Below are 27,537 nucleotides of genomic sequence, written 5' to 3'. Positions count from 1 at the left end.
TTATAAGAAACAAAGGTCGATGTTGAGTACTCCAGTTTCTTAATGTTCTGGAAATTTCAATACTCATTGTTTCTTAAGAGTTTTTTAATTATAATTATCAAATGTTCGTGACCTTTTCATCACGTCAAGAGATTTGCTTCCGTATATCTTTATCCCTTGTGTCTTAAGTTCTAGACCAACAGGGCAATCTTGTTCTTGGTATTTACAAAATTTCGTTGTTCTCAGTTTTATCACAATTTAATAGTTTCTTAATATTTGTGCTTCGAGTACTGAAGTTTCTCAATTATTTCTGACTGTCCAGTACTCGTTTCTTATAGCCAGTTTATTATAAAAAAAATGAGCGTTTACTGAGATGTAGCTGTCCCAATAGATCCCTATGTCTAGCCTTATGTCTTTATGATAAACCTATGTCTTTATCGTAGACCTGCCATCGAAAAGTAAATAAATTTTTCAAAGCATTCTAAAGAATGCTATAGCCCTGTTTACACTATACAATCGAAACTGGGTTGAACCTGGGTAGAGTGAGCCCAGGTGTGATTTTTTGTAGTGTGAACACAAAGTTACCTAGGTTGAACCCAGGTACATGAAACCCACTTTCCCTTAAATTGAACAGAGTTTACCCTGGGAGAACTCAAGCTAGATTGAACCCGGACCCGGGTAGCTTTTGTAGTGTAAACCGGTCTTAAGTTGAATTTCTGAATTAATAAAGCCCCCTGAATGACTGCTTTCTTTTCCTGTCACTTACGCAAGACGGGACTTATCAAGAGGACTTTTGTTAACTGAGCAGGAGGTTTGTGAAGAATGTAAAGCTCATTTATATCCAAGTGCAAACGAATAGTATTGATGTCAAAGAGTGCACAGCACAAGACATGGATTAAAGACAAGAGTTTCTTGAAAATGCGGTCATTTTATCTATTTCCTGTCTTTATCGTAAATTGGTAAACCAGCTTGTTTGTTCGCCTTACATTTCAAGGAATAGCCTTTAACAAGCGTTACTGCGTTGGTAGACGCTTTTATTGCTACACAGGCTGCGTAATGATTACAAAACTCTGGACAGTGATCGCCCTGGTGTGGGCCGTCATAGCAATTGTCTGGGCCATTGACGATCCTCATCTCCGATTTTACTTGGGAGACCTGCATAGGTAAGTATATATATATATTTGTATTTTGTTAAAAAACGCCAATTTTGCTTTTGATACCATTTGATAAAAATATTCACCATAGGAAGGGGTATTAAATAACTAGCAAGTTTGTTACTTACCCCAATATCGCGTCTGCAAACAAATCTCATTTTTGAATTGGTCTTACTAATATGAATGTTGTAGCGGTTCTGTACCTGATTTATTTGTTTGGGTTTTCAAAATTTGACTGATCAGTTTTCTAAAAGAAAAGGCATTTGAAGGTTCTTTCAGAAAAATGCAAGTATATTTGTGTTTTGTGTCTTAACCCTGATAAAACATAAACATATCTGGATTTCGATGTTTCATTATGAATTTGTTAAAACATTTCCATTTCTCGCCAACACTCGACTCGTTACATGCAGCATTTATACTTTACTTTATTTGGAAGATAAACCTTTCTCGTCGCGAAAACAGTGGAGAAAACAGAAATTAGCGGCACAAGCAGGAGTTTTAATGAAAATTTTGGGAGCGTTGTGCGATTGAAGAGAAAGAAGTGATACCAGGTATTCTACACAAGCGATAGATTATAATTATCAATTATCGATAGATAATTATCAATAAAGAACGTAGCGCAAGCATGTACTTCTGTTGTTTACAAGGAGTAATGGACAGGTAGGGGACAAAGTATGGAGCAATGGAATGGCAGGCACATAGCCAGCATTGATTACTGTGATTTATGGTGTTGGACGTAACAGTGTATGGAACTGGGCAAAAGCCAGTGCAAAAAAGACCATTCAACTGAATGGATACTGCTTAAATACTCCAGGTCTTAAACAAACATAAGCTCTTGGCTTTCTATCCATAGGAATCATTTAAACATTTTGAAGAGATTATAGTAGACACCATTTTGTTGCAAAGACAATGGCCTTATTTGTCAGAATTTTCTTGTTGATAAGAGGCCTTGCACGGTATTTTGATTAGATACTGAATCAACACCAGGATTTTGTAAGGTAGAATTTCGCTGTTTCAAAGAATCTAATTTCATAGAAACGAGATTATTGCTCAAATTGTGCTTGGGAATGTTTCGTGGATATGGAGATATACGGGTGCACAGATAAGGTAAAGTCAATTTCGCAGCTCACGAAGTTGTCCCTGTGCCTACATATGCACCCAAAATTTTAAATACTTTCTTCGTTTCTCAGATGTATTTATAATTAAACGATGCCTGGTATATCCGACGGCTTCCATCTAGACATCAGCCAAAAAAATTTCTATCGCCACCTTTTTTAATCCAAATTACTGATGAAAATTATTCAAACAAGAAATATATATTTACGAACAGGCAGATGATTGTAAATTTATCAATTTTTTTCTTTGATTTAAAACTTGGTTCCTGCCTTTTTGTAATTGTCGTCAACTAGGTTGAATTTAGCTAGAATTGGGGATGATGGCTGAGAATTATGACATCGAGTCATACTGTCCAAGGGTGATTCATTCACCTAATCCTATGTTTAGAAACCCTTAAGAAATCATTCAGGTCAACTATTACATTTAATATTATTCTGAAAAATTAAGGCTAATTTGATTTTCGTTGCTTTAACGTTCCAAAGACCTTTACCTTAACTAGTTGGCGTACCATGAGCTTCACCCAGTCACGGGAGGTGGAGGGTCATGAGAAGTAAAATTTACCGACGAAGTCATGATAAAGAGAAATTTAGATGCTATTTCACCTAACGATAGACGATCTTACCGAAAAAATAAGGAATTCCATCAACTAAAAATTTATCGACAAACTCTCATTGGAAAAATACTTCACGTTGAAACATAAAAAAACTGCCTTGAAATACTTTGTCAAAGTACAGACTGTTTCTTTTTAGAAAAAATACGTCATTTTTTCTTTTTAAGAAGGAATACGTTCATTGTCAACTTTTTCGATATGCCCTTAGCTAATTATCAATTTCACAGATTGAAACGGTTCTATTGATAAACGGTTTCCTCTAGCTGCTACGTTAGTCGTACAGAATGTCAGAACGGAGTTAGGCGTGCCTGGTAAAAACCACGGTCTCAAAGGAATTTCCCCTTTCAATTTTCTTCACACTCCTTTGGATACAGCTTGATTTTCGATACCATTTCTTCTTTGCTTGTGAATTGTCAAGGAACGAAAAGTCTTAATCATGCAGACAAATTTCAAGATTAAAGAATATGTTGAAGAATATTCGTTATTTATTACCAGACAACAATGGCTGTATTTAGCTTCAGCTGATTGCTTAAAGCCCTAATCATAATCAGTATGTCATCGAGCGATTGGTTTTTAGCGTGGCACAGTTAATGATCAGGAATTTTCAAAACAATTATTTTGGTTACTCGGATGTTTTATCCATCTTAGCAAAAATAGTTTCAGTAACCTGGGCCCTTAGGATAAGCCATATATGATATACCAGCGAGCCTCTTTCAAGTTTCAGTTCCGTACGTCACTATGCTTTTAAAGCATCTGTTACCGACTATGATTCGCTAAAATCCGTGCAAGCTTATGAAGTAAACAAAAGTATTAGCATCATAGCATTAAACAAACTATGCAAATCCCTTGCTTTCATTGAAATTTGAAATGCTTAATGAGTCTTCAAGTTCTGTTTGTCATTATCAATAGGTAATTTGTTTAATTCCTATGCTTAAGTTCGCGTCCATCATTTTTCAATATACCAAATATCACAGACATTAATGCAAGGTGTCCGATAGTAAATAGCTATACAAGTCTGAATACATGCAAGTTAATTCTAGTAGACTGATAGCTGACCTAATAATCTGAGCCCAGAGAACCAATACTTTCAAGTTCTGGATAGCTGGAAGATCGTCAACCAATATTCTTTCAATTAATATACTAGCATGCACGCATCTCTTTTTTGTTGATTATTTAGTTTGTAATCATTTGAAGTCTGAAGCCATGGTATTTCAATGACTTGACTAGTTCGTGTTTTTATTTTTGACCAATTAAACTAATGTTTGCACTTAATACTCGTTCCTTAGCTAGACTTCTTGCAAGTAGAAATTTTAAAATTATGTCTTCTGTTCCTACGGTATAAAGCAACAAAAAATTCCCAAATTACAACCTTCACTAAATAACAAGCATGCTTTTTAACTTTATTTGTAATAATATAGTTTGGGTATTATATCTATTACAACAGATATATTTCCCACGACTTACCGGAAAATCATTAGCTTGTGTACCATGACAATGGTTGGAAATTTTTGCCATTGTTGCTTTATGTATGAGCTTCTCTTAGATTTCGTAATCCTAAAAAAATTTATCATTAGGCATGAATATCACTACATATTTTTAGCAAAAATTTTCTGTATCTGAATCCTTTCTTTTATTACTTTTAGGCATTTTTAATTCGTTATGTTGAATCATTCTCGTTTCAAAAAATAATATTTATCAATTCTTGGAGTTGAAAGGTATCTGTAACATTTGAGATTTTGGATCATCAAGTAAAAATTGTTTACCTAGCCCTATTGCCTGGAAAGAAAATAAATAGAACATTTTCTATTCATTCAGATGATTTTTGAAATATTTTTTTGCCAGAGAGTCAGAAAAAATATGAGTCTTTTTCCACTTATTTGCGTATTGTGAGCATCCTAACTTGGGCGAGGCTGTTAAAAGGAAAATCTACCAGTAAATATCCAACGTCCCTTCCCTCCACTAGCTTACAGGTCCAGCCTGACCCGACTGCAGTGTGACCAGATCTAGCATAACATAATACTTTCAGCATAATATTGACCAAAAATCGTCATTTAGCATAAAATCTAGCATAATTTGGAATCTAGCATAACTCTGGCATAATTTTGATAGTTTTTAAAAAATCGCTGTTTCCATTGATCTGTTGTCTATCACCACCAAATTGGAAACACTAGAATGTGTGACTTTCCACTTTCAGGGTTTAGCCATGTGTTTGGAACGGTTGGCAGCCAAATACTTTATGGTTGGCAGCCAAATTCAGCCAGCTAAATTCAGTACACAAAAAAGCTAAATTTTTTCAATTGCGAGGAGTGATAGTGTAATCAAAATTTGCTTTGTAGGTTACAAAGCTTTCATTTACTTTAATCTTACATTGTCTGTTATCTTTTACGTTGTTTCACGTTTCTTTATTTGCAAATTTGAAATCATTCTAAAACAAATTTGAATATCATCTATGTAAAAAATTTATTTTCCTTTGCATTTTTTGTGATTTTTTGCAACATGCTGCCAGAATTCTGCCAACTTTTGCTTCTTCGGCCAAATCAATTTATGACGTCCAAGGGGTTAAGAAATTTGGATGTCAAAACCATTAATCTAAATTGCCTTTTTGTGTAGAAAAGATGGCAATTTTGAGTACACTGTGTTTTAGACTGGGGTTCAAAATAGCCAATTGGAAACTTTAGTCACTTTTGATATTCTGAGCATGCTCTAGCCTCTTTTACAAGCAGGGGTGCTTTGATTTGAAATTTAGCATAATTTTTGCAAATCTAGCATTATTTTATGACAAATTTGGCATAATTCCAAAATTGAGATCTGGTCACACTGCCCGACTGGTACCACCTGGCAAGGTTCCCTAGCTCAGGGCTACGAGCGATGGCCAACGGCTAACTCGGCGGGAGACCGGCAAGGAGGGCGGATGAGCTACGACTCCAGGGGTCAACGGCTTCGGGCGGAAGAACTCCTGGAAAGAGGGATAGTGTCCCTTTAAAAACACTGTAGAGGTGGTTCTGGGGGCCCATCTCTACTATTAGCCCCTTAGTTTTATCTATTACCATGACAACAAACCAAAACTCAGATTTGGGAATAGTTGGAGGATCATGGTAGCAAACCTTCTGATAGAAGATGGTACCTGATGATGATGAAATATCCAACCAACGCTTACAATGAAGAATCCCTCAACTCATTCTACGAAAAATAAACTACAAGGCACGGAATCAATGAAAATGAGCAATAAAATTTTAAAAGTATGGGTGCCCTGTCCTGCTCTGTTTTAAAACAAAATGCTTATTTATCTTTGGATAATTCAGCTCTTAACTTCTTTAAATTGTTTGTTATTCAAATGAAAAGGGAAATTTCATTGGTACTCTGGGGATTAGCGCATTGATTGAAACTATCACTTTCAATTAAAGAGTTCTGCGCTTTGTAATGGTATGCGCAAGTTCTTTGCAAAATTCTACTTTCAAGCAGCATAGCACCAACTCGCAAAGAACAAAATATTTTATTTTTTCTGGCAGATATCAGACGAAGTACGATATCACCAAAGTTAAAAGTTCCACCGAGTTAGCTAAATAGTCTAGAAATTACTTTTTTCTCGTAGGAACAGATCAAACTACGTTTTCACTGCACCAGAGGTTCTGCATCCAGGAAAAGTGGCAACTATTGGTGTTTTAGTGTCAAATTTGAAGACTGATGTACTCATTCACGTTTACCTAGTGACCTGGCACGGGGAAAAAGTTCTAGCAAGTGCAGAAAAATATGTCTCGATATCTGATTCAGGTAGCGTGTATTGTCGAATTGATGTGTCGAAAAATGACTATGACAAATGATTGAGACTTTTTCTCGTTGAGTTTGTATTAAAGTCTTTCATCGCACAGCGATACCTGACGAACGTTCCGATGTATGACCTGTTACAAAACTGACTACCTTAATCACTTACTCTACCTTGCTTTGAATAGCAGGTAACTTTGCTTTACATAAGCCTAATCCAATCTAACAGTATGTTTCTTCCCATTTCTCTCTCTCTCTTAATACGTTTTTTATGTTTAAGTGTTACTGAAGTTTTTTTGCATATGTCGTCAGTCCTCTCAAAAGCCAACAGTAAAGGGTCTTTTGAAGATCCAACTTGCAGTAATCTAATGACATGTTTTAAACAACTATTGTTTCGATATTTTGACATTTAATTTTTCTCTCGTGATGGTTTTAGCTAACAAATGAGAAAGATATCAACTTATGGAACTGGAGTTAGAAGTCTTTCAAGCTAGAAAACATGTCAACAGATTTCAATCAACTAACCAATTTAATAAGAATTCTGGTTTGAATAAAAGGATTGAAAATTTATTACACTTATCTTTCTCCTACCAGGAAAGCCATACCTTTTAAAGCTCTGGGTACGTTATTTCACTTTTGATTTTTGCTAGCATGCAATAACCTGCTTAATATTGACTTTACTCTATGTTAACCCTTCTTCTTTGTGAGGTGAAATGGTTGGCGGATGCGCTCACAAAAGCAATTTTCACACAACCCCAGAAATAGAATATGTCTTTAAAATTTCTACCTTTGATTTTTTTCTGTAAATTTTAATTCACTAAAAATGAAGTTAGAAAGATCGTTAAAATTCCTTTTTGCCGGCTAGAGAATTCAGTAAATCCATTGAAATAAGATGCTGTTGTAATATTTAACTACAGAGTTTATTGATAGTCAGAATATTACAGTTAACATTTATAGTGTTGGTTTCTCCGGCTTTTTTGTTTTACATAATACATTATACATGAAATAACCTTGATATTGGAATCCAGGCTTGTTATTGGTATATCACACTTTAAATTTCTTGTCTTAGGTTCCCAGTATGGTGAAAAATGAGTACGCTCTACTTGTTATTAGTATGCTGCAACATCCTTACCGGGAAGAGAGAAAGGTTGTGAGAATAATGAAAGAAAAGCCAGATATAATGTTAAGTACAAACAAAGCTTACTACCAGCTTGGAGAAAACGGTATCGAATTTTTAATGTAATTTCTCGATGTATATTGTCATATATTTTTAAAAAAGTGCTTCTACTTTAGTAGACATTATTCCAAACATAACGTGACTTGCAAAGGGCGATTCACTCTTGCAAATAGCGTAAGAGATTTCCACGAAAACAAAAGGATTTCCATGAATTTATTAACGAAACAGTAGAAGTTCTATCCTTTGAGTACGATATCAAAGAAATACTGCAAAAGAATTGCACATGGAAGTTTGGAGACGCTTAATTCTCTACTGTTCTTGCCTTTTGAAATACGATTGTCTTCGGGTATTAGAAATTGTAACCAGTTAAAAACTCTTTTGTAACCAGTGTAAAACTTTTTTTCGAGATGCCTGCTTACAGTGATTAGTTTAGATTGTATCAAAACAGAAAAAATCTATTTAGAATACCTGAATATAAGAGGCTTCTACCAAAAGATTTTTCGATGTATTGTAAGCAAAATGTAATGCTTTGTGATGTCTTCAATGTTCCTGTAAAAATCTTATGTTTAATGATCCTTAATTAAATAACGTACATGTCTTGTCGGTTTTTGTGCACAGAAGCAAAGCTCAAGATTAGTGGCTTATCTTATATTTGTTGCTTCAGATGGTTGTCATAAAGCAAGCATCCCACAAGCGTTCGGGATGCAGGCGATTTGAAACTGTTAATTAGGATCATTATATCTTAGTTGAATTGTGGGTGTTTGCGTTGGATCATCACCGAATGCCATACGAAGGACAGGCAAGTTTCTATTGATCTATTTTGCATTTGTTTGGATAATTAAGGCAACATGTGATTTTTGAGCATGCAATAATTGCCAATTTTATGTTGATCATGTCCTTACTCTCTTGCAAAGCCAACAAATTTACATTTCCCTCAACTGAAAAATTTTTAAAACGCAAAAATGTTTCTTCTACAAGCTTTTCTAAGCAGATCAAAAGGTGTTGACTTGTAAGCTTAATGTCAACAAAACCTTTCCTGTTTTTTAAATGAATTCTATTTAGCAGAGTTTTACGGCATTGTGCCATACAAGCCGATGATCGACTGCGCTCCTTCTTCTTGAGTATCGAATTATTCAGCTAGAATTGCAACATACTGCTGCTACTTCACATGTTTTGCGTCAGAGTACCTTTCCTGTCACCGAATAAATATGAACCAAATGCATCTTTCGCTTTAGTATTTTTGCAAGCAAGAAACTTTAAACGAACATGAGAACGAAACCAAAAAGAAAAGCAAACACGGCCAGGATTTAATGAAAACACGAAGAATATAATTTTTGTGAAGAATATAAGTTTTGTGAAGAATATAAATTAATATAAAGAATTCAAGTTTTAACTCTTTCAGTTGCTTTATAAAGAGAGGTTTTATCTTTCAATTACATGGTTTGTTTGTGTTTACAAAATTTCTGTAAAATGTACATTTGGGACGAGTTTTTTACCAAAAAAATTTAAATATGCGATTGAATTTGGTGTATATCTCCTTTTTCTTAAAGACTACTGACTTACTTTGGCAGCCATTTGAAACATTTTCTACATGGTGATCTAGTAACTAGGTTATTGATATTGTGATTCTGTGGCGGGAGCCATGTTTTCTAGGCCTCTACTTTAATGCCAGAGAACCCTGGGTACCAGACTCAATAGGGTAACGCAAGATAATCTGCAGGCCAAAAGAATTTAAAATCTTCCCGTCTTTTTTAGATCCAAAAAGCTATGCTGATGGTGAGCATGGAAAACTTTAAAATATCTATTTGATCAAAACTATAGAATTAATTTTGTTATTTCAATGCCGAAAACTGACTTTATTAGACAGGACTTGCTTTTCTCTGTTATGTAGAATATATACTTTAACTCTTTCAGTTGCTTCATAAGTAGAGGTTTGATCTTCCAATTACATGGTTATTTTGTTTTCTGTAAAGTGTACAAAGGCATTTCTTTGAAATTTGTTGGAACATTATTCTTTTATCAATTCTTTGTTATTAAATAAATTGTAAACTGCTTTTTACTTAGGACCTTGATATGGGCGAGCTGTATGATTTAATTGAAAATATTCCCTTAAAGAGAGGTAAGAACTTTCTATTTTAAGATTAACAGTCACTATTTTATTTTAATGGAGAATTTTCAAAAAGTGCTAATCGATAATTTTTCAAAAGTGCTGATTCCCTAGGAATTTATTTGAACCAACTTGCTGCTTGATGTCTTTCTTAGCTGTAATATTTTTGCTGCATTAATTTGATTCAACAATTCATCTTTTTTATTTGTTAAAATCAGGCTATTTTGCAATTGATTCTCAAGCCATTACAGGCTCAATTTTGTCACAGATTATTTTATCAAAGTTTCTTGACGTCTGGCTGCTGTTAACAGAGGGCAATACTTAATAAGGCCATTAACAGAGACCAATGATAGTAAATTCAATTGTAATCAAACCTGTGAACATCAAATTGTATTGCTGATCATTGTGTTTTCAGGTATTGCCAGTGTATCTTTCTCTACAAGTAATGTTGTCCAAAATGGAAAATTTTTGATAAAACTGATGCTTGAAAACTACGAAAAAGTCATCAAAATACAAATTGGGTCAGGTATTGATTAGCCATCTTTTAAAGATTGTAGAATTAAGAATGACTGCTTTACACAAATGACAAACAAAATTGCGATATAAATACCTTATTTTTTTCAATAATTAAATTATTTTCAAAACTGAATTCAAAAACGTTATGACATCTATTTTTCTGGTGCAAAAGATGAAGAATTCCATTTATCTTAATAGTGGAGCGCTGGATGCAAGGTCTAAACTTGGAGGGTGGGGGGGGGGGGGGTTGATTGCAATGACATTTTAGAGGGAGAATAATCAAATACATCATCTTATTTTATTTTACAGGTAACTTGGAAACGTCAAGTAATGCGGTAGCCAGTTCCTTGTTTGGATTCCAGGTAAAAATTTGATTTAATAATTAATCGCTTGCTTTTCATACATGTTTAACTGCGATAACACTTTTGTAATTGGTTGGTGAATAGGTTGATTGAAGGCGGTGAGTCACGTGACATCGGCATCCATTGTTAACAACTTGCCATTGAAGGAGCTGCTCACTGATCTGTGGAACTGCTTTGTAAATCAGTACGAGGCAAATTCATGTGATAAGTGTTATGCCCACAAAAAGCATTGCAGGTCGAAAATCATGACTCAGCCTTTAAAGCCTTAGCCTGTCCTTTTTATCACAATCCGATGCCTTAAATGTTTGCTTTTGTAACAAATGTGACGTTGGAAAAGTTTTTGAGTGCATTGCCTGGCATTTCCTGACATTGCCAAGTGCAAAGGTTTAAAGAACGAGAACGTAATTCAAAATAACAATCCCAATAGATTTTTTTCACTCCTCAATTTGACAAAGATTTTAGTATAATCAAAGCACCCTTGATAATTATGGTATAGTCATTATGGCTTGGGAATGGTAGTCTGGCTTCTCGTTCCTCCCAGAGGAATCCTCTGTCTAATATCCCTTTGACTCCGTGACGTCACGAAGCACTTCTAGTTATTCTGTTAAGGTAAGTGTGACATTGACATCCCATGTTTCCGTCTAATTATTGAAAAACATTCTGAATTTGGCTCTCAGTTACCTCAACCAGTAAATGCCTATGCATAGAAAACATCCTCCGTCTTCAATCAATAAGTTGCAAGAGAGCTGGCATTCTCCAAAAATGAGAGCTTGGCTATTACGCTAATTTAATCTTTTTGGGGGCATATATCTCTAGTTTCAGTAGTATATAATAAAATGTAATTCATTTGTTTTGATTTTATGCTTGATATCTAGAAACTGCCTCAAAAAGAATTGCGCGTGCCTGATGAAACATTTTACTCACGCTCTGGGATGAAAATAAATATCATGATGCAGGAAGGTCCTTTTGAGGTAAATTATTTTTATGAATTATGGGCTACCGTTTTGCAATAAACTTCGCTCTAAGTAGCAACTAGTGCTGCCAGTAAATGTACAGGCAAAGCATTTCAGTATTTCTGCTTCTTCTTCCGTTTTCAGCTTACGCCGAGTCGGGCACCGTCTTAAGCCTCGTTCAACTGGTGCTTGCCATGTCATTCGTTGCTGTCCAGCTCTTCTTTGACCTCTTCGTGCTCTACGTTCCATTGTTGGCTAAGCGATTCTATTGCTGTTCATCCTGGCTACATGACCTAACCACCGGAGCCTCGTCTTTCTCACTTCTACACTAAGTGCTTCTTGGTGTGATCTTATATCTTTGTTTCGTACATGCTGCTGCCATCTATCTCTCGAGATTCTTTCTGGTCAAAACACCTATTTTTTCTCTTGCCTCTCAGTTAACTGCTAAGTTACTGAGCCGTACAAGAACACGGGTAGAACACGGGCGTTACAAATTCTAATCTTCACCGTTAACCTGATGCTTTGATTTCGCCAACTTTTGCGAGTTACGAGAAAGCAAATGATGCAAGAGCAGTTCTCCTTTTCAGTTTGACGTCCACATTTCCTGATCCATTAATAGAGCTTCCTATGTAGATGATACGTTCAGTATTTAGTTCTACAATAGTCAATCAGTTGTTATTCGAGACTTTTGTCCAATTCTAAATGATATCTGAATTCATTGCAAAAAATGTTTGTGACAGCACTGTTTTTTGCTACGAAAAACAGGATGTTGGGTTTCAATGCATTGTAAAATTCCGTCCTCTTTACCCTATAAACCAGGATACCAGCGCATGAGCGTGCTGTTAGCCGAAATTCAGGCGATTATTGATTTTGGAGTAACAGTTGCGCAAATTTAATAGCACTCGTGCTAGTAAGTGAGCCGTCATGTGCTGGCAACTGGGCAATTTTGAAAATGAGTTAATAATAGAATCTTATAAAAGATGCCCGTGATGCAGGAAGGCAAAACTTGAGTTGCTGTTTTCAGCTCTTTCTAAATCTCCAATAAAATTCCAAGCAGAATGGATGAAAGCAGAATGTGGATAGTCATTTGAATTTGGCTAACCCTAACAGCGCACTGTGCCGAGTAATTGGAGACTACCTCATATGCTCTTGATTGAAGGAATCTCTTAGCCCGAATATTAAGATAGATGGAAATATTTTCCTGCTTTAGAAATATTAAAGGTTTTCATCGAAAAATTTTGTGCATGTATTTTCTGCAAATTTATCTACATAATTTGAGTTCTTAAAAACCTCAGAGAATGAAAATTTTAGTTGAAGTTGCCTTCAAACATTTGTTTTCGTGATTTCTTTCTGATGCAATGAAAATAAAGAAACCTCTGACTAAAACCTTCGATTTACTTAATTTTTCTCTATTTGTTAAAAATTCGTTTGCTGAATTTTCAGTACCAAAATGTCAATTTTTCCCCAGATTGGCAAAAATGTTAAAGTTGATATCATATACGATAATCCAGCGGATGGTTTAAATGCATTTGTGTATGAGGTAAGCAGCGAGAGCCTCTTACTTGAAAATGTTTTCAAATCTAGCCCATCTGGATCAACGCCTATCCAAACCTCTATATAAACATCAGGCTTATTGAATATGCAACTAAATAAGCAATTATCAAATTGAATTCTAAATTGTCTTCTGTTAATTTCTCTTTCTGGGTATTCATTGAATCATAATTTTATAAGAATTTAAAAGTACTTTTGGCTACTTTTATTTTCTGTTATGATTTTGAGAACATGTTGAAGCATGGCAAAATATTTTGGTGCCCACGCACTTAAAAAAAATTTTTCCGCGCACCAATAATATTTTTGTTGTTAGAAGAAAGCTTACAGACAACATTTCAATGAATATTTGTTGAAATATTATGAGCAATCTTTTTATAGAAATGAAATCATTTACATACTTTAGATTGCATTGTGTTTGGCTGGTAGAGTTTTAAACATGGGGCACTTTAAAATTTGAAAAAAAAACATAAACGTAGTTTTCTTATGACCCTGTTAGTAAAGATTCCTTGATTCGTACGTGTATTTTTGGAAATTCTTTGTATATTTAATAGATTGTTTGCAATGGAGAAATCCAAAAACACGAAAGAGTCAATGATTTATTTTCGTCTTGGTTCTGTCGACCAGGAATATTTAGGCTTTGGAACACATTTTCAACAGGTATGCAATATTAAACTACGCAAAGAGTCTTCGTGGACGTAAAATTGCTTTATTCGCGACCACGATATAAAAGCAGCTATAGGTTTTAGGCATATTTTGCTAGACTTCAGTTGATAGCTTCTGTGCTTAGCAGAAAAGAGTTATTTTTTGCTTTGGTCGTGCAAAGACAAATAGTTATATTTTGTGAAACTATTTTTTCTTGCTTTAGAAAAAAAAATACTCCCTTGAGGTAACAACCAGCTTTTTCTTGATAAAAATAAGAGCGAAAAAGATATTATAATATTGATATTAAAGTTTTTGTGAAAAACTTAGTAAATGGTCAAAGTTTGAACAACATGTTGTAAAAGCAAGCTGTGAGCATGGTTAAAATTATTTTCAAGCAATTGCAGAATTTCTCAAAAAACTTTTAAATATTTTCATTTTCCAAAGTAAGATTAAGCAATCATATTTTTTCAAACAATACAGCCTATTTATGAAACAACTTTGAAATTTTTCTGTTTAGGTCCAACACGTGATGAGCTGTGTGACAGGGGACAGAATAGATTTTCAATCAATTTCGAAGTAACGAAAAACATGTATCCTGGATGCACGTATGAACCCGTTATTTTGCCAACATTTAACAATTTCTGAAGATGAATTATTTCACCTAAAAATAAATAAGTCGCTCTATTTTTTTAGGTTTGTACAATTGAGCCAAACCCTAATAGCACGTGAGAATATAGCTGTTTTAGCAATCCCCAAACTGTAATTTAACTGCAAAATCATACATATTTTTCTTTTTAACTTGTAAAAAAAGTGTTTTTTTCTAAATATCTAAAAGTTTGCCCATTTTTAAGAGCAATGAGATATGTTGAGCTTTTCGGGCTTTTCAATATAAGTCTTTAATCATTTTTTATTTTTCCAGGTAAAAATATTGTTGTCATTTTATAAAATACATTAGCTGCCAATTAAGGCTCTTTTGAAAAGGTGGTCTCCTATAGTGTCTATAGTCTCGAAAGTTAAGATTGTCTTGGTTATGAGTGGGCCAGCTCTGAGGAAGATACGTGCTGTTTTCCAGCATAGTGTGGCGATGAAAAATAAAGTAGTTGCTGTCTTGTAGTGCAAATTTTAAGGGTTTCTGTAAATGTCAAAGAAGTTGTCTGGGTCGGCTGTGGGTAGATGTGTGGAAAAATAGGTATAGTTCTTCGTCAAATAGGTAAAATCTTGTCTCTTTTCTAAAGTAAGATTTCTCATCTATAGTGTAACTTCAAAAAAACCTTAGTGTCAAGAAATGGCTTTTTCTAAGCATTCATTCCAGTGCATTTTTACTTGAAATATTTTTAAAATTTGCAAGGCACTGTACTTTCTATACTTTATTAAGGGGCATTCTTGGTCTTGAAGTTGTCAAACCAAGGCAATTGATGATTTCACTGGCATCAACAAAGTCGAGAAAGCTCATTATTTTTATTATTTTTCAATGAAAGAAATAAAACTATGCATATCTTAAGCAATCAAAAATTATATCTTAATTTCACTTTTTTCCCTTTTTAGATTTCTTATCTTTAAAGTTGTTGAAGAAAAAGAAATCGTTGCTGCTAGAACGAATATCAAAATAGCAACCAGGAAGCCAAAAATCAAGGTTTAGTAGCATATACATTTGTCTTCTTTAAATCCTTAGTTGAATGACTTTGAGCTAAAACCATTAATCTAAAACAACATGAATTATATATTGTAATGATTAGCGTTCAGTTGACATCAGTTCCATTTGTACACCTGTTTTGCCAATTGTTATTGCAAAGTTTTCAGGATCATGTTTTCAGTTTTAAGCTGTGACAGTTGATTGCTCACTTTGAGAACACATATGAATATAATACGAATATGATATGAATATATATTAAAATGTAGACAACTTCTAGGCTGATTTATTCGAATAATTGAAAGTAATTGAGATCTTCCGTAGGCAAAGTTGCGTGTTGCCAGAAGTTCTTTTGAGCCCAATGAAGAATTCTCAGTGGTTGCTTCTGATGCAGCTGGCAACACTATACTCTTTATTGGGAATTCGAAGCAAAGCGACAATGAGCCCAGTGGCATGATAACTGGGCCAAATGTAAGGTTTTTCGTATTAGTGTTGAGCTGGAGTTTAGTTGATAGAGAAACCATATCTTGTAAAATATTTATACGCAAAATCAGATGTGTTATGGCACAATTTTTGTATATTAGTATGTTTATTCATAATTTTGAGATCATTTATAATTTTACCCATACTAATTAGCTTTCGAGAGATTCCAATATTTCTTTCATTTTCTACTTAATTACGGAAAATAAATATAAAGCTTCAGTTCAAGATTTTAAATTAACCAATTCAAGCTTAGAATTCGATTTAAAACAGCAACTCCCAACAAGGATGCAACTTGTAACATCGATAAGCTAAAATGCTATCGTTAACTTGGAAAACTGCATTATTTTGTAAGCTTCGTTTTAAGAATTTTTAGCTATTTTCGTCGGTAAAATGTAGCTACATTAATTTTTATAAGAAACTTTGTTTAAGGCTAGAAAAAACTTAGTGCTTGTCTTGCCAATGCAATCTTATATAAGAAAAGACAAAACAAGTTAAGACTAGGGGTCTCTGGTAGTTTAATAAGAGTAAAGCCTTTGGAAAAGAAATAAACAAAAATAGATTTTATACAACGATCGCTAATTCCCTTTTGCCACTGTTATCGATCCTTAATGGTTGTCATGACCATCACCAGAATCCAAATGGCTATGTTTTTGAAAAGCTGATTAGTGTGAAGTTTCGTAACGTACTTTGTCTATTGATCTTTATCTTAATTCCATCTGTTTTGTTCATTCGATTCTCAAAACTTTTAACACTTTCAAAACTTCAAATACAGATAAAGAATCGTCAAAATGACAACCACGTGTATTCAAGGGATTCAGGAACAATCAATACTCAGTGTAAAGGAAAAGATTATGTCACCGCAAAGCAGATTTTCCAGGTAGGTTTTCATTTCAATATACGACGCTAACGATTTAGCTATCAAATTGAATTGAATTGTGAGAAAATGGAAGTTCCTATAGCGAGTGAACGTGGTCTCCCATTTTCGCATCGCAAGGGACGTACATTGATGGATATTTCTTTTGAAGTGGAGATGATTGTGAAGGTTCACAATATTCCAATCACTCTAAAATTTTTCGAATAATTTAAATATTTTTATGGGGTGTGTCACAACCTCTCACAACCCCCGTATTTACGTGCCTGCGCATTGCCACATTCTAAAGAACTTCACTCGAGTTTACTCCAGGAAATGCCACAGAACTACAAAAGGTACGAAGGATTATTAGCGACATGGAAAAAACCGGAGAATTTTTTTTTAGTTTTCATAGTTAGGCTTTTTATCATCATACAATTTGATCTAATACTATTTTCATAAAGTATCAATTCTTGGTGGCATCATTTGCTTTAAGAAAGAATAGCATGTGACATTTACAATAAAATTAAGAGCAAAATTTTGGCAATTTTCACATTTTTTGTTTCCGCAATCTAATGTTAAATTCCTAAACTGTCCGACTCTATCTAGAAAATAATTCAAAAACTAATTAACACCCCCTTCGAATTAGCGCCCCTCAAGAAATGAAAATTTTAATGGGCACCCCGACTGCTCATTAGTGGATTTACAGTAATCAAACAAGACAATATCCAAGTAGAGTGGGCGGATATCATAGGGCACATTGTTTGAGCTTTCATGACTCTCGTAGGTGGCAAGTAGTGCTCCAACCTATTGCCCGCCAGCGTAGGTTCTAAAACTGTAACATTCATAGATAGAGGCGTCTAGGATCGATGCGGTTTAGTTGAAAATTAGAAGAGTGTCACACGTTGCTCTTTGGTAACATGTTGCTCAATTCGATCAAACAATTTCGTGTTTTATATGTAAAAATTTCATCTGATCGAGAATACGAATATTTAAAATATCAGAATTTTCATCGCTCAATCCTAATTTTGATCATTACAAGCAATACATATGCAGTATTTGCTATGAGTGATTAATTTTGACAATGATGATGATTTAGTTGTTTTTAATTCGCTTTAGTGTAGCAAGAAACTGTACCGACGTTCAATGAAGGAAAACAGATATCCAGTTTTATATGGCTTTGTAGGAATGGCATTTGTAACAGTGGCCTTCCAATTTGAGGGCTTTCACGGAAATACATTTACAAGTTAAAGCATTCAGTCCCATCATCACAATTCATAAAATCAAGTTCAGTTAATCCGATGCTTCCACAAGAAGACATCGTTAAAGTAACCTTTTTGTTGAGGAAAGCATAAGCTTGCTGCAGTATTAGTATAAAATGCATTAGGCCTGATGCTTATCCATCAGTTAGGAAGACAAGATAGGAAGGCTGCTATTTTCCAATTAAAGTCTTGTCCTCATATATCGCAAACCATAGGCGATTGTCAATGATAAGTACTTTGAAATGCTTGTGATGTATGAGAATATAATATTGCCGTGGATGAGGAAGACCAAAGCACCTTCCTTAACGATTTGATAACACCACTAATAATTACAGAAGTTACCATATAGAGAAGTTCCCTTTTGCCGAGGAAACATTTTCTTTTAACGTACCTGTTCTTGTGATCTGTTTTAATTGCTATATAAAAAATACATAGAAATATTTCATGCCACGAGATACTAATGTCCAAGCGTAGGAGCTAACCATGTTGTGAATACAATTTAGCAGAATAATGACTGACTAGCAAATTGAATAATCAAGAAGACAAGGTGTAGGTAGAGTGGGTGGACATCATGGGCTATTTTGTTTGAATCTTTGCGACTCTCATAGCTTAAATCATTGTATTCAGAAGTAGAGCTCCCACCTTTTACCCGTTGTGGTCGGTGCCAAAATTGTAACATTCATGAAATGCGAAATTCATATTGAAAATTTTGGATTTGAACATGAAAGTCATTTACCAATGTCCCGTCACATATGGCTACGTAGGAATGGGTAGCTGTAAACAAGGACGTATGGGCGGAAGCTCACTCTTAATACGCATATAGGCTTGTAAGAAATTGCAATGACAGTGAAGGCCTTTTTCCACTTTAAATAAACTTCGCGAATTCATGTCTTTAAAAATTTATTAATGGGAATAGCCAAGAGTTGTTATCGTGATCAATTTTCAAGGTTTTGTGAACGTTTAATATTTTGCTCTACATATATCATAAAGCTTTTGCTATATAATAAAATGACAGTCTTTCTGGGGGCCATCTGAGTCATGAAATTAATAACATGTGAAAGGTAACTTCTACGTTTACTACGTAAATTTTGAGCAGAGTCAGGAAAACATTACGGTCGCACGGCCACTGACCGGAGGAAGGTCCACGAAAAACAATAGAAGCTCCTATGACACACCCAAATCATGCCTACTTTCTATTGTTTTGTGAGGCAGGTTTGCCTTCTGGGATGTTTTTGTCTGGAGGAAGGTTAACAACTTTTCCGGACTCTGATTTAGAGCTTCTTTGTAAATCTCTCTTTATTATTAACCGTTGTTATGAGAGATATTTTTTTGTAACAATTGCAACAATAAATACTGATGACAACCGATTGCTTCCTTTTAACCATCTACCTCTATTACCTGGAAGATTTCAAATATCATTCTTAGCGAAGAAGCCTTAGGAGATTTATCACCACACAAATACCTCTTGAAATTCGCAAAAATGAAACCGACATTGTTCGTAAACGATGCAGTTGGTTGAAGAAAGATTTATTGCCTAAAGATTGTAGCGTTTTGCATCTTTGACTTTGTCCCTTAAGAATATAATGCTAACGTTCTTTTTTTATTTTCTTGCTTCTCTTTCCATAACAATTGGCTTATGTTGTGTATGTCTGCTTTTCAGTCTCTATTTTCACAGTATATTCTTGATCATTGTCTTAGAGCTCGTTGCTCACTGCAAAATCTTCTACTTAATGCTGTGGAAACACTTGATTTATGACTGCATGGATTGTTTATCATTCGGCCTTAACATCTGGTCTGGTAGCAAAATGTAGAAGAAACCAGATATTTTGCCACTCCCATCTTATTGGGACGTTTTGCATATTTGTTTACTTATACTTATGTACAATATTTTTCTGCATACACAATTTAAGATTTAGTTTACTTGAGTTTGGAGTATTTTTTATCTTTCAGAACAGCGGGCTAAGCATTATCACTAATTGTGACTCTGATCCAGATATTCCTTGTCTAGGTAAGATATTTTTCTTAACTAAGGAATTTGAAACTTAATTTTTGACTCTTTCATGCTAGAAGAACGTTTATACCAAATTCTGAAGATAAGTGGCCCAAAATAAACAAAACTAATTTTTTTGTTTGACCATTCAACAGCTGTAAACATGGTAAATAAGAAGTACTGTTATTTCGATCTGATTTCTCACGCGGAACACATTTTAAGAAAATCTGAGACTTGCCATCTTTTCGTTTTGTTAAAACTTTTAGAACTGCCTTCTTCATAAAAATGGTATTGCATTCAAGGTTTTCTATTTGGGATTTTACATAAAGTTAGTTTTGCTGATTTAAGTATTTATAGGAGAAGGCGAACTAATATTTTGCCATATCTGAGAAGACTAGCTTTTTCTTTTCTTGATTGATGCTTGTAAGAATGATAGGCAAATTACACCTAAGTCCAACATTAGTATAAAGAATAAAACATACTGAACACCAACTAAAGGATGGCCAAGTTATGTATCGAAAATTGGGTGGAAACAAGGAAACAGCAAATACTGATGATGTCAATGAACGCATTTCAATCTTTGATGTTATACAGATTGCAAGACTAAAATGCAAGTGTTTTTTCTCTCCACAAAATCGAGCCCTTCACATTAGGCTAAAATGTTCAAACAGAACATTAAACGGTTTCTCTGGCAAATCTATAGGACTTTGCAGTATCATAAGACTGTTCAAATTTCTTGGCTAATATTTTGTCATAAGGGTTGAAAAATCAAATAGTAGACACTTAATAGCATTGATATAATGTCTATACTTTTTCTACGAAGTGTCTGCATTGAGAGGGTGGGCAGAAAACTTTGTATATGTTGAAAGACAGTTACAATTTTCTGTTATTGTTATTACAAAATTTTGTAACGATATTTTTTGTTTGAAAATATGGCATTCCTGTCGAATGCTTGCCATGAAACGTAGCGCTTTCTCGTTGCAACGTGTATGTATCCTTTTGTATTTACGCTTTTTGCTAGAAAAATTTCCGAAACGCACTGAGATAAAGTCAAAGGAAACTCAATATTTATTTATCCTATGGCATGTGACTCATCATTGCCATCACTGGTGTTTGCTATATGAAGCATAAAGAAATGAGAACACAAAACGAGTTTATTTGATTAAGTACGATGTTTACAGTGCTATTGTAAGGAAATATAAACCTAATTTATTGTCCAGTTTACAAGAAAAGGATTCTTGTGTATCAGGACAACAAATCGAAAACGTAAAATTGTATGACTTATATATAATATTTAAATCTCAGTTGTTTTTTTAGAATTTTTGTTAAGTTCTTCGTGGAATTTGCAAGAATGATTATGCACCGCCATTGTAACTTTCGTTTTCTTCAAAGGATACAGCAACTTTTTGTTCCTTATACCTAAAAACGTCTTTGAAAGTGTGGCTAAATCTGTGGCACAAAAATTTCACCTACAGAAATTCTTATTGTGTTAAAGTACCAAAAGTTTTAGGGAAAATAATAAAGAAAATATAATTTATATTCAAGAAAGGAAAAACTAAAAGATTTAAACCCCGGCCAAACCACTCGATTTTTCACTCGATTTTTTACTCGACAAGAAATCGAGTGAAAAATAGAGTCGTTTGGCCACCTTGTCGAGCAAGTCGATTGGTGTCGAGTGATGTCGAGTGAAGTTTGATCTCTATCAAAAAAAGTCGAGTGAAAAAGGTGGTGTTAAATGAAAATCGAATCGTTTGGCCACCTTGTCGAGTGAGCGCGTGCGCAGTTATCAACTCTTATGCTGGGCAGGGAAGCATTCTACCCTGGGGCCTCGAGGTCCAGGGGACCTTTTTAAGTGATGGATTTCAATTTATGAATGGAATTAGTCAAAAGAAACAAAATTTTGCCTGAAAATATTATTTTATTTAAACGAAATAAGTATTTAATGGCGGTTCCTGCATGAAACAGACGAACATGGTCTTATGTCGCTCGAGTTCGTCAATAGATTGTAAAAGGATATTTGCACACAAGATAAACACGGCAGCCGATTTGCGTTTCTTTGCCTTTATTTTGTTGGCGTGAGTGAAAAGTCGAATGAAAAATCAAGCGAAAGATCGAATCGTTTGGCCACCTATGCTCGACTTCGCTCGATTTTGAGATCAAATGTCGAGAGAAAGATCGAGCAAAAAATCGAATCGTGTGGCCAAGGCTTTACTTAATCAGTCGGAATTCCCTATGAAAAACTGATTTGTACATTTATTAGTCTATTATTTTAAATCTAAATATGTCGTTAGCATTTTTTTGCGGATGATAAGTTTTTTTAATTACTCATTATCATTCTTGAGCCAAACGTTGGCAAATCCAAAGTTGTTTGGGCTTTCCAAACTTTTTCAAAACAAGCTGTTTGGGCTTTTCACTTCATACTGTTTTGATAGATTTTCAACTTTGCACTGCTGAGAGGCAATAGAAAAAGACTTAATACTCAAATTGGAAAAATAATGAGAAACAGTAGCAATTGATGTCAACTGAAATGATGAGTTGAACTTGTGATGATACAATTTTACAACTTTATGCAACAGCGAGTACCGCTCTTGATTGACAAAACTTAAAATGTCACTTAGAGCTGGACGCTTGAGTAGAATCATCCTTCTTTAATCTCAGGAATGCCTACAGCCATAAATATATATATATAGACACAAAACTGAATTGATTTCTTTATCTGTCAAAATAACAACCTTTAAGTAATCTAAGGCGTGAATACCGAGATTCTAGAACGCTCAAGTATATCAAAAACAGCTATGATATAATAAATTGTTTTAATTTAAAATCTACAAAGAGATATCTCATTTTGTTATAGAAAAGATTTTGTTATATAAACGATCACAATACAGACCAGAGGAAGAGATTCTAACGTTGGCAGGAAATTGCACATCTTGGGTTTGGGCAAAAACCGATGTAATGTATGTGTTAACATTGTTTAGCTTAAAAAAATATTAAAATGTGACTCCCCAAAAATATTCAAAAACTCAGAAATTCTTTATCATAAACGTTTAATTTGACGCAACGAAGAACGCTGAATATTAGGAAATTGTTTAACTCTAGGCTTTCGGTCAATTAAATCACCATACTGCATATAATCATTATGAAATGAAATTTATTTCAGCAATCTCTGCAAATTTTATCATCTTCAAGGTTTTATTCATAATTGATAAATTTTGTATCTTTATCCCTTATTTGAACTGGAATACTGCAATTGTGTTACATGCAGGAACGAAAACCAACAGTTAAAGTTAAGAGCACCATCAAGGGCGGGAAAATTTGTTCTTGAGCCTGTTATAATCTCATCAGTGACTGGTGTTGACGTAGCAGAGTCTATAGAGATAGAAGTCAAAGAAAAGGTTTTGTCAAAATACTTTTTTGTTGTTTTTTATGTCATTTCCTTTGTTCATGGATTAGCTTTGAAGAAGAAATCATGGGCCGCAGACATTTGATCGGGACAATGAGAAGCTGTTGCTCTTTCATCAAGTGGTCTTATTGGTTATTTCTAGTCCAATGTGAGAGGGACTTTAAGTTGACAATCATTACTAATAAAACATAAGTTCCTCTTAGAAAATGAAGTCAAGTCATGCTAATCAAGTCATATCAAGTTGCTAACAAACATATTCATTCATCGATTACTACTTTTCACATACAACGATTCAATCAAGTAAAGTGGACTGTATCCCTTCAATATAGCTAATAAAAGCCCCAGTAGTTTTTCCTTAGTCGAAGTAGAATTAAGTTCGATGATTTATAAACATATGTTCTTCAATTACTTGTAATAGTAAGTAAGGTACATTTTACGATCGATTAACTATGTGTTACAAGCGGATCTTTATCAAGATGACGTGAAAAGAAGAAGGTTTAATCCAATCAAGCAGGGAGATTCTTTAAAGCAAAATACATCTTGATACTATAAATGTTTTAATTTGAAGGAAAACAAAACCTATGACAGAGACTATCAACGTCTAGAGGACAGAGACAAAACATATGCTTTTGAGCATTATATGGAAAATATTTCCAAAAATTTAGCAACAGCTATGACCTTGAAACTTTTTCCTTCTTCAATTCTGCTCCTTCAGTTTTTTAAAATCATTCTTATAATAGCTATGCATGCAACTTACAGAAATTTCCAAAAGCTGGAAGCAGCAGTATTGCTCCTTTAACAAGATGGCCACTCTCAACACAGACAGTGAGTGTTAGCATTGAACCTCACGTGGAAAGGAAGCTGTTTATATTTAACTACTGCCAACCGCTTGAAATGAAGATATGTTTAAGGTACGAAATTCCATGGTTGATTTCATGGCTAATATTTCATATATATATTCAACATTTGATTTCCTGTAAATAAATGTGACCATTTAAAGATATTAAAGGCAATTGACAGATACTTAAGGTGCTTAAGCCATTTTTCAGTCAGAAATTCACCAATCAGTGAGTGTGATTCCACTCACACGCTCATTGATTGGCTAATATTGATTGACAGAAATCTTAAGCCACTTCTACATCTCTCAATTGCCTTTAAACTGCTTGAGACTGTAACATGAAAGGCTGGATGAATGTTTAGAGAATTTTATCTACTTTAAAAACATGTACATATAGCACAGGGTGTCGAAAGGGAATTCAAAGCTATAAAGATTGCTGCACCTCTTGTTAAAAGATGAAAAGACACCTATAGCCTACAGCAACTGGAGTACCATTGGTTAAATTTCTTCCATTTTCTGAGCGAATTCGCTCAAATAAGAAACACGAGAGAACAGCCTAATTTTGCCATAATATTTGCTTTCCCTGCTCTCATGCAAATATAGCCATTACATATCACACATGTATTTACAAGACAGGAAAGTAATAGCGAAGAGGTGAAATCTAGAAACACAAACAAAGTTCATGAAGAAATCAAGTTTTTCAATATGCTGTTTATTCAGTAATGTTTGTCCAGTCGTACATGAAACTTGTTAATCTCAATGTATATCTATGACCCAATATTTGAGAATTTTAATTTGTTTGCCAGCATATTACAATCATACACGTTATCTTTTTACCACTGCATTCTTATGTAGAGAATCCAAGCTCAATCTGTATAGAATGTACATAGTTACAGTTGAGATGCTGCCGAATTTTTCATTTGATGAAGATGACCTTAAACGAGTAAGTTTCCTTTAATTTACTTAATGAAGCCCTCTGACTCTGGAGAATTATTATCAGAAATTAATAGGAAATACGTTAGACTGATTACTGGTAGGCCAACACAAATAAATTCATAAATTCATCCAAATATACTAAGTATACTTGAAAAAACAAATGTTAGGCAATTGACCATTACGGTTGATACAATTGCCATTTCTATACAGTTGTCAATTTATGACTTAAAGACTTGATGGGTTGAGTTAAGAATGATTACAAGCAACAGAGAATTCAAAACTGCATGAAAAATGTTATATCAATTAATATTGTGACGTTCATGTTTCAGGTTCATCGGAATAACAAATCATTGTTATTCTATGTGAATTTACCAAACAGGACAATTTTTTACGTTACAAGTGTAAGTCTTTGCATTACCATCATTGTCATGGAGTATTTCGACCTTATTAAGATAAAATGAGTATCAACATTTCATCTTTCAATGTGTCCGGAGCACCAACATTTTTCATAAAAAATGAATTGAAATCTGATAGCATTTTCTTATATTTTGTGCGAAGAATTAGGTGCTAAGAAGTATAATTTGTTGTTGCTCATTTATAATTGAACAGAATCTTGCACTATCAATACCAATTAAATGATCAATAAGTCTGGTCTAGATGACAATTGAAAAAGCCGTAAATTGCTTTTCGTTGTCTACAAGCAAGAAGTTCTAGGTATTTGTAAAATTCAAAATAAATCAGCACCAATGAGTAGGCATATTTGTTTCAGCTTGAGTCATACAAATCATCAATTAAAAATGTAAAACTTTACAAATATCCATAATTAACATTGCTATAAACCATTGCTATTAACATATCAAGCTCAACCGTGGCTATACATCACTTTCTTTGAATATTTTCCCAGTTTTTTTCATTTACGTTCATATATACAGCTTGCATCTCGAAAAGGATGTTTTAGAATCAGATTAAAGCAATTTGGTCCAATTGATTGGTCACAAAACAAAGCCGTGGTTACCTATATAAGTTCTTGGAATCGAGGTATGCGTATTCTCTTTTGTGTTTCTTTATTTGTATTTAGGTAGTGTAGATCATACATATTCATGCTTACATTATGGGTGGAATGATGTAATATTTAGGGATTCAGCTGTCTTTTAAAATGATATAGAACCACAAAAACTGATGCTAGAAATCATGTTTCATTGCACAGTTTTCCATGGAATTGTGTTTTGAAGTGTTTTATGCATTTCAGAAAATGCAGTGCATATATTACAGATTCAAGATATTTTTGCTTTATTTTTCATTCTTCGTTTTTGTTTCCATTTGTGCAGGAATGAAACGATCATTTACTTACTGGATATCAGAAGAAGACTGCATGATTAGATAGAAAGCGCCAATTAGGTACGCTGTTATAATTCAAAACATTTTTGTAAGTTGTAAAAAAACTGTAAATTATCTGCTGATGTGCCTATACATACAATAATTTAACAGCGAACTGCAGTATGCGTCTTTTAAAATTAATTAACCAAATCACACATTTTCAAACAAGCCACCCGAATACAAGCCGTTGCTATGTCTTTTTTCATTTTTGAATTTCAATACAATTTCATTCAAAATTTACATTTCAATCTTTTTTTTAAATTCAAATCAAGCCTCGTATTAATACCAGCAAATCAATTCATGATTTGGAAGCTTTTCTTTGCATAACTTTTCCTTGAACTATAAAATAGAAATTGATTTATGTAATGAGCAGAATCTGTAAACCATTTCATTCTGCAAAGCCTAGCAGGTGCCATCTTCCACTGAAACGTTAGATTCGAAATTTTAAGAGTTAAATTTTTTGCATGCCAATCAACAATCATTGTAGATGCAGCTGAAATCGACTGCTCCAAGATCCGTCGGGTGCAGATAATAAAATCAGTTGGAGCTCAAGTATGGGATTTGAAAGCCTCATCTAATTATTGGAACATCTGCTCAAATCACTATGAGGAGTTCATTTCAAAAAACAGCAGTGCTCCATTAAAATTAACAGCGATCTTCCAAACTTTTCTCAGTTTCTTAAGTATAGTATTATGTAAAGCCATCAATTATGATAGATGAAATGGTTCACATCAAGATTCTTTGAAATACTGTGTACAGTAAAAGTATTACTAAGCTTTCATACTCTTCTTTAACTTTTGACTTTGCAAGTCTATAACATTTTCTACACCTTAGAAAAA

General features: G+C 34.0%; 1 protein-coding gene across 2 annotated transcripts; it reads left to right on the top strand.

Annotated features, from left to right (window-relative positions):
* The first annotated feature begins 730 nt into the window (after positions 1-730).
* Positions 731-27,537, top strand: LOC135687269 (uncharacterized). Of its 2 annotated transcripts, none has more exons than XM_089114305.1 (25): positions 731-1,142; positions 6,452-6,630; positions 7,216-7,241; positions 7,691-7,844; positions 8,545-8,597; positions 9,554-9,574; positions 9,863-9,917; positions 10,321-10,431; positions 10,731-10,783; positions 11,659-11,754; positions 13,205-13,276; positions 13,839-13,944; positions 14,447-14,534; positions 15,475-15,562; positions 15,884-16,030; positions 16,815-16,919; positions 20,105-20,162; positions 22,999-23,101; positions 23,410-23,539; positions 24,307-24,458; positions 25,241-25,328; positions 25,651-25,722; positions 26,254-26,359; positions 26,650-26,719; positions 27,186-27,537. In XM_089114305.1, the coding sequence occupies exons 1-24, from the start codon at positions 1,036-1,038 to the stop codon at positions 26,703-26,705; spliced, it is 2,226 nt and encodes a 741-aa protein (XP_088970431.1). In that variant the 5' UTR covers positions 731-1,035; the 3' UTR covers positions 26,706-26,719; positions 27,186-27,537. The 2 variants fall into 2 exon arrangements, with proteins under 2 accessions (XP_088970431.1, XP_065059861.2); XM_065203789.2 differs by having other exon boundaries at positions 6,452-6,633.

The sequence above is a fragment of the Rhopilema esculentum genome, chromosome 20, assembly GCF_057945365.1.
Source record: "Rhopilema esculentum isolate cy_ngs chromosome 20, ASM5794536v1, whole genome shotgun sequence".
Taxonomy (NCBI): domain Eukaryota; kingdom Metazoa; phylum Cnidaria; class Scyphozoa; order Rhizostomeae; family Rhizostomatidae; genus Rhopilema; species Rhopilema esculentum.
The sequence above is the reverse complement of the archived record's forward strand: the minus strand, read 5'-3'. Positions and strand labels throughout refer to the sequence as shown.

Excerpts from the sequence above, each read along its gene's own strand:
- LOC135687269 (XM_065203789.2), top strand. The coding sequence starts at position 1,036 with ATGATTACAAAACTCTGGACAGTGATCGCCCTGGTGTGGGCCGTCATA. Across the intron at positions 20,163-22,998 it reads TCCAGATATTCCTTGTCTAG|AAAAGATTTTGTTATATAAA; the intron begins GTAAGATATTTT and ends ATTTTGTTATAG. Across the intron at positions 23,540-24,306 it reads AGATAGAAGTCAAAGAAAAG|AAATTTCCAAAAGCTGGAAG; the intron begins GTTTTGTCAAAA and ends TGCAACTTACAG.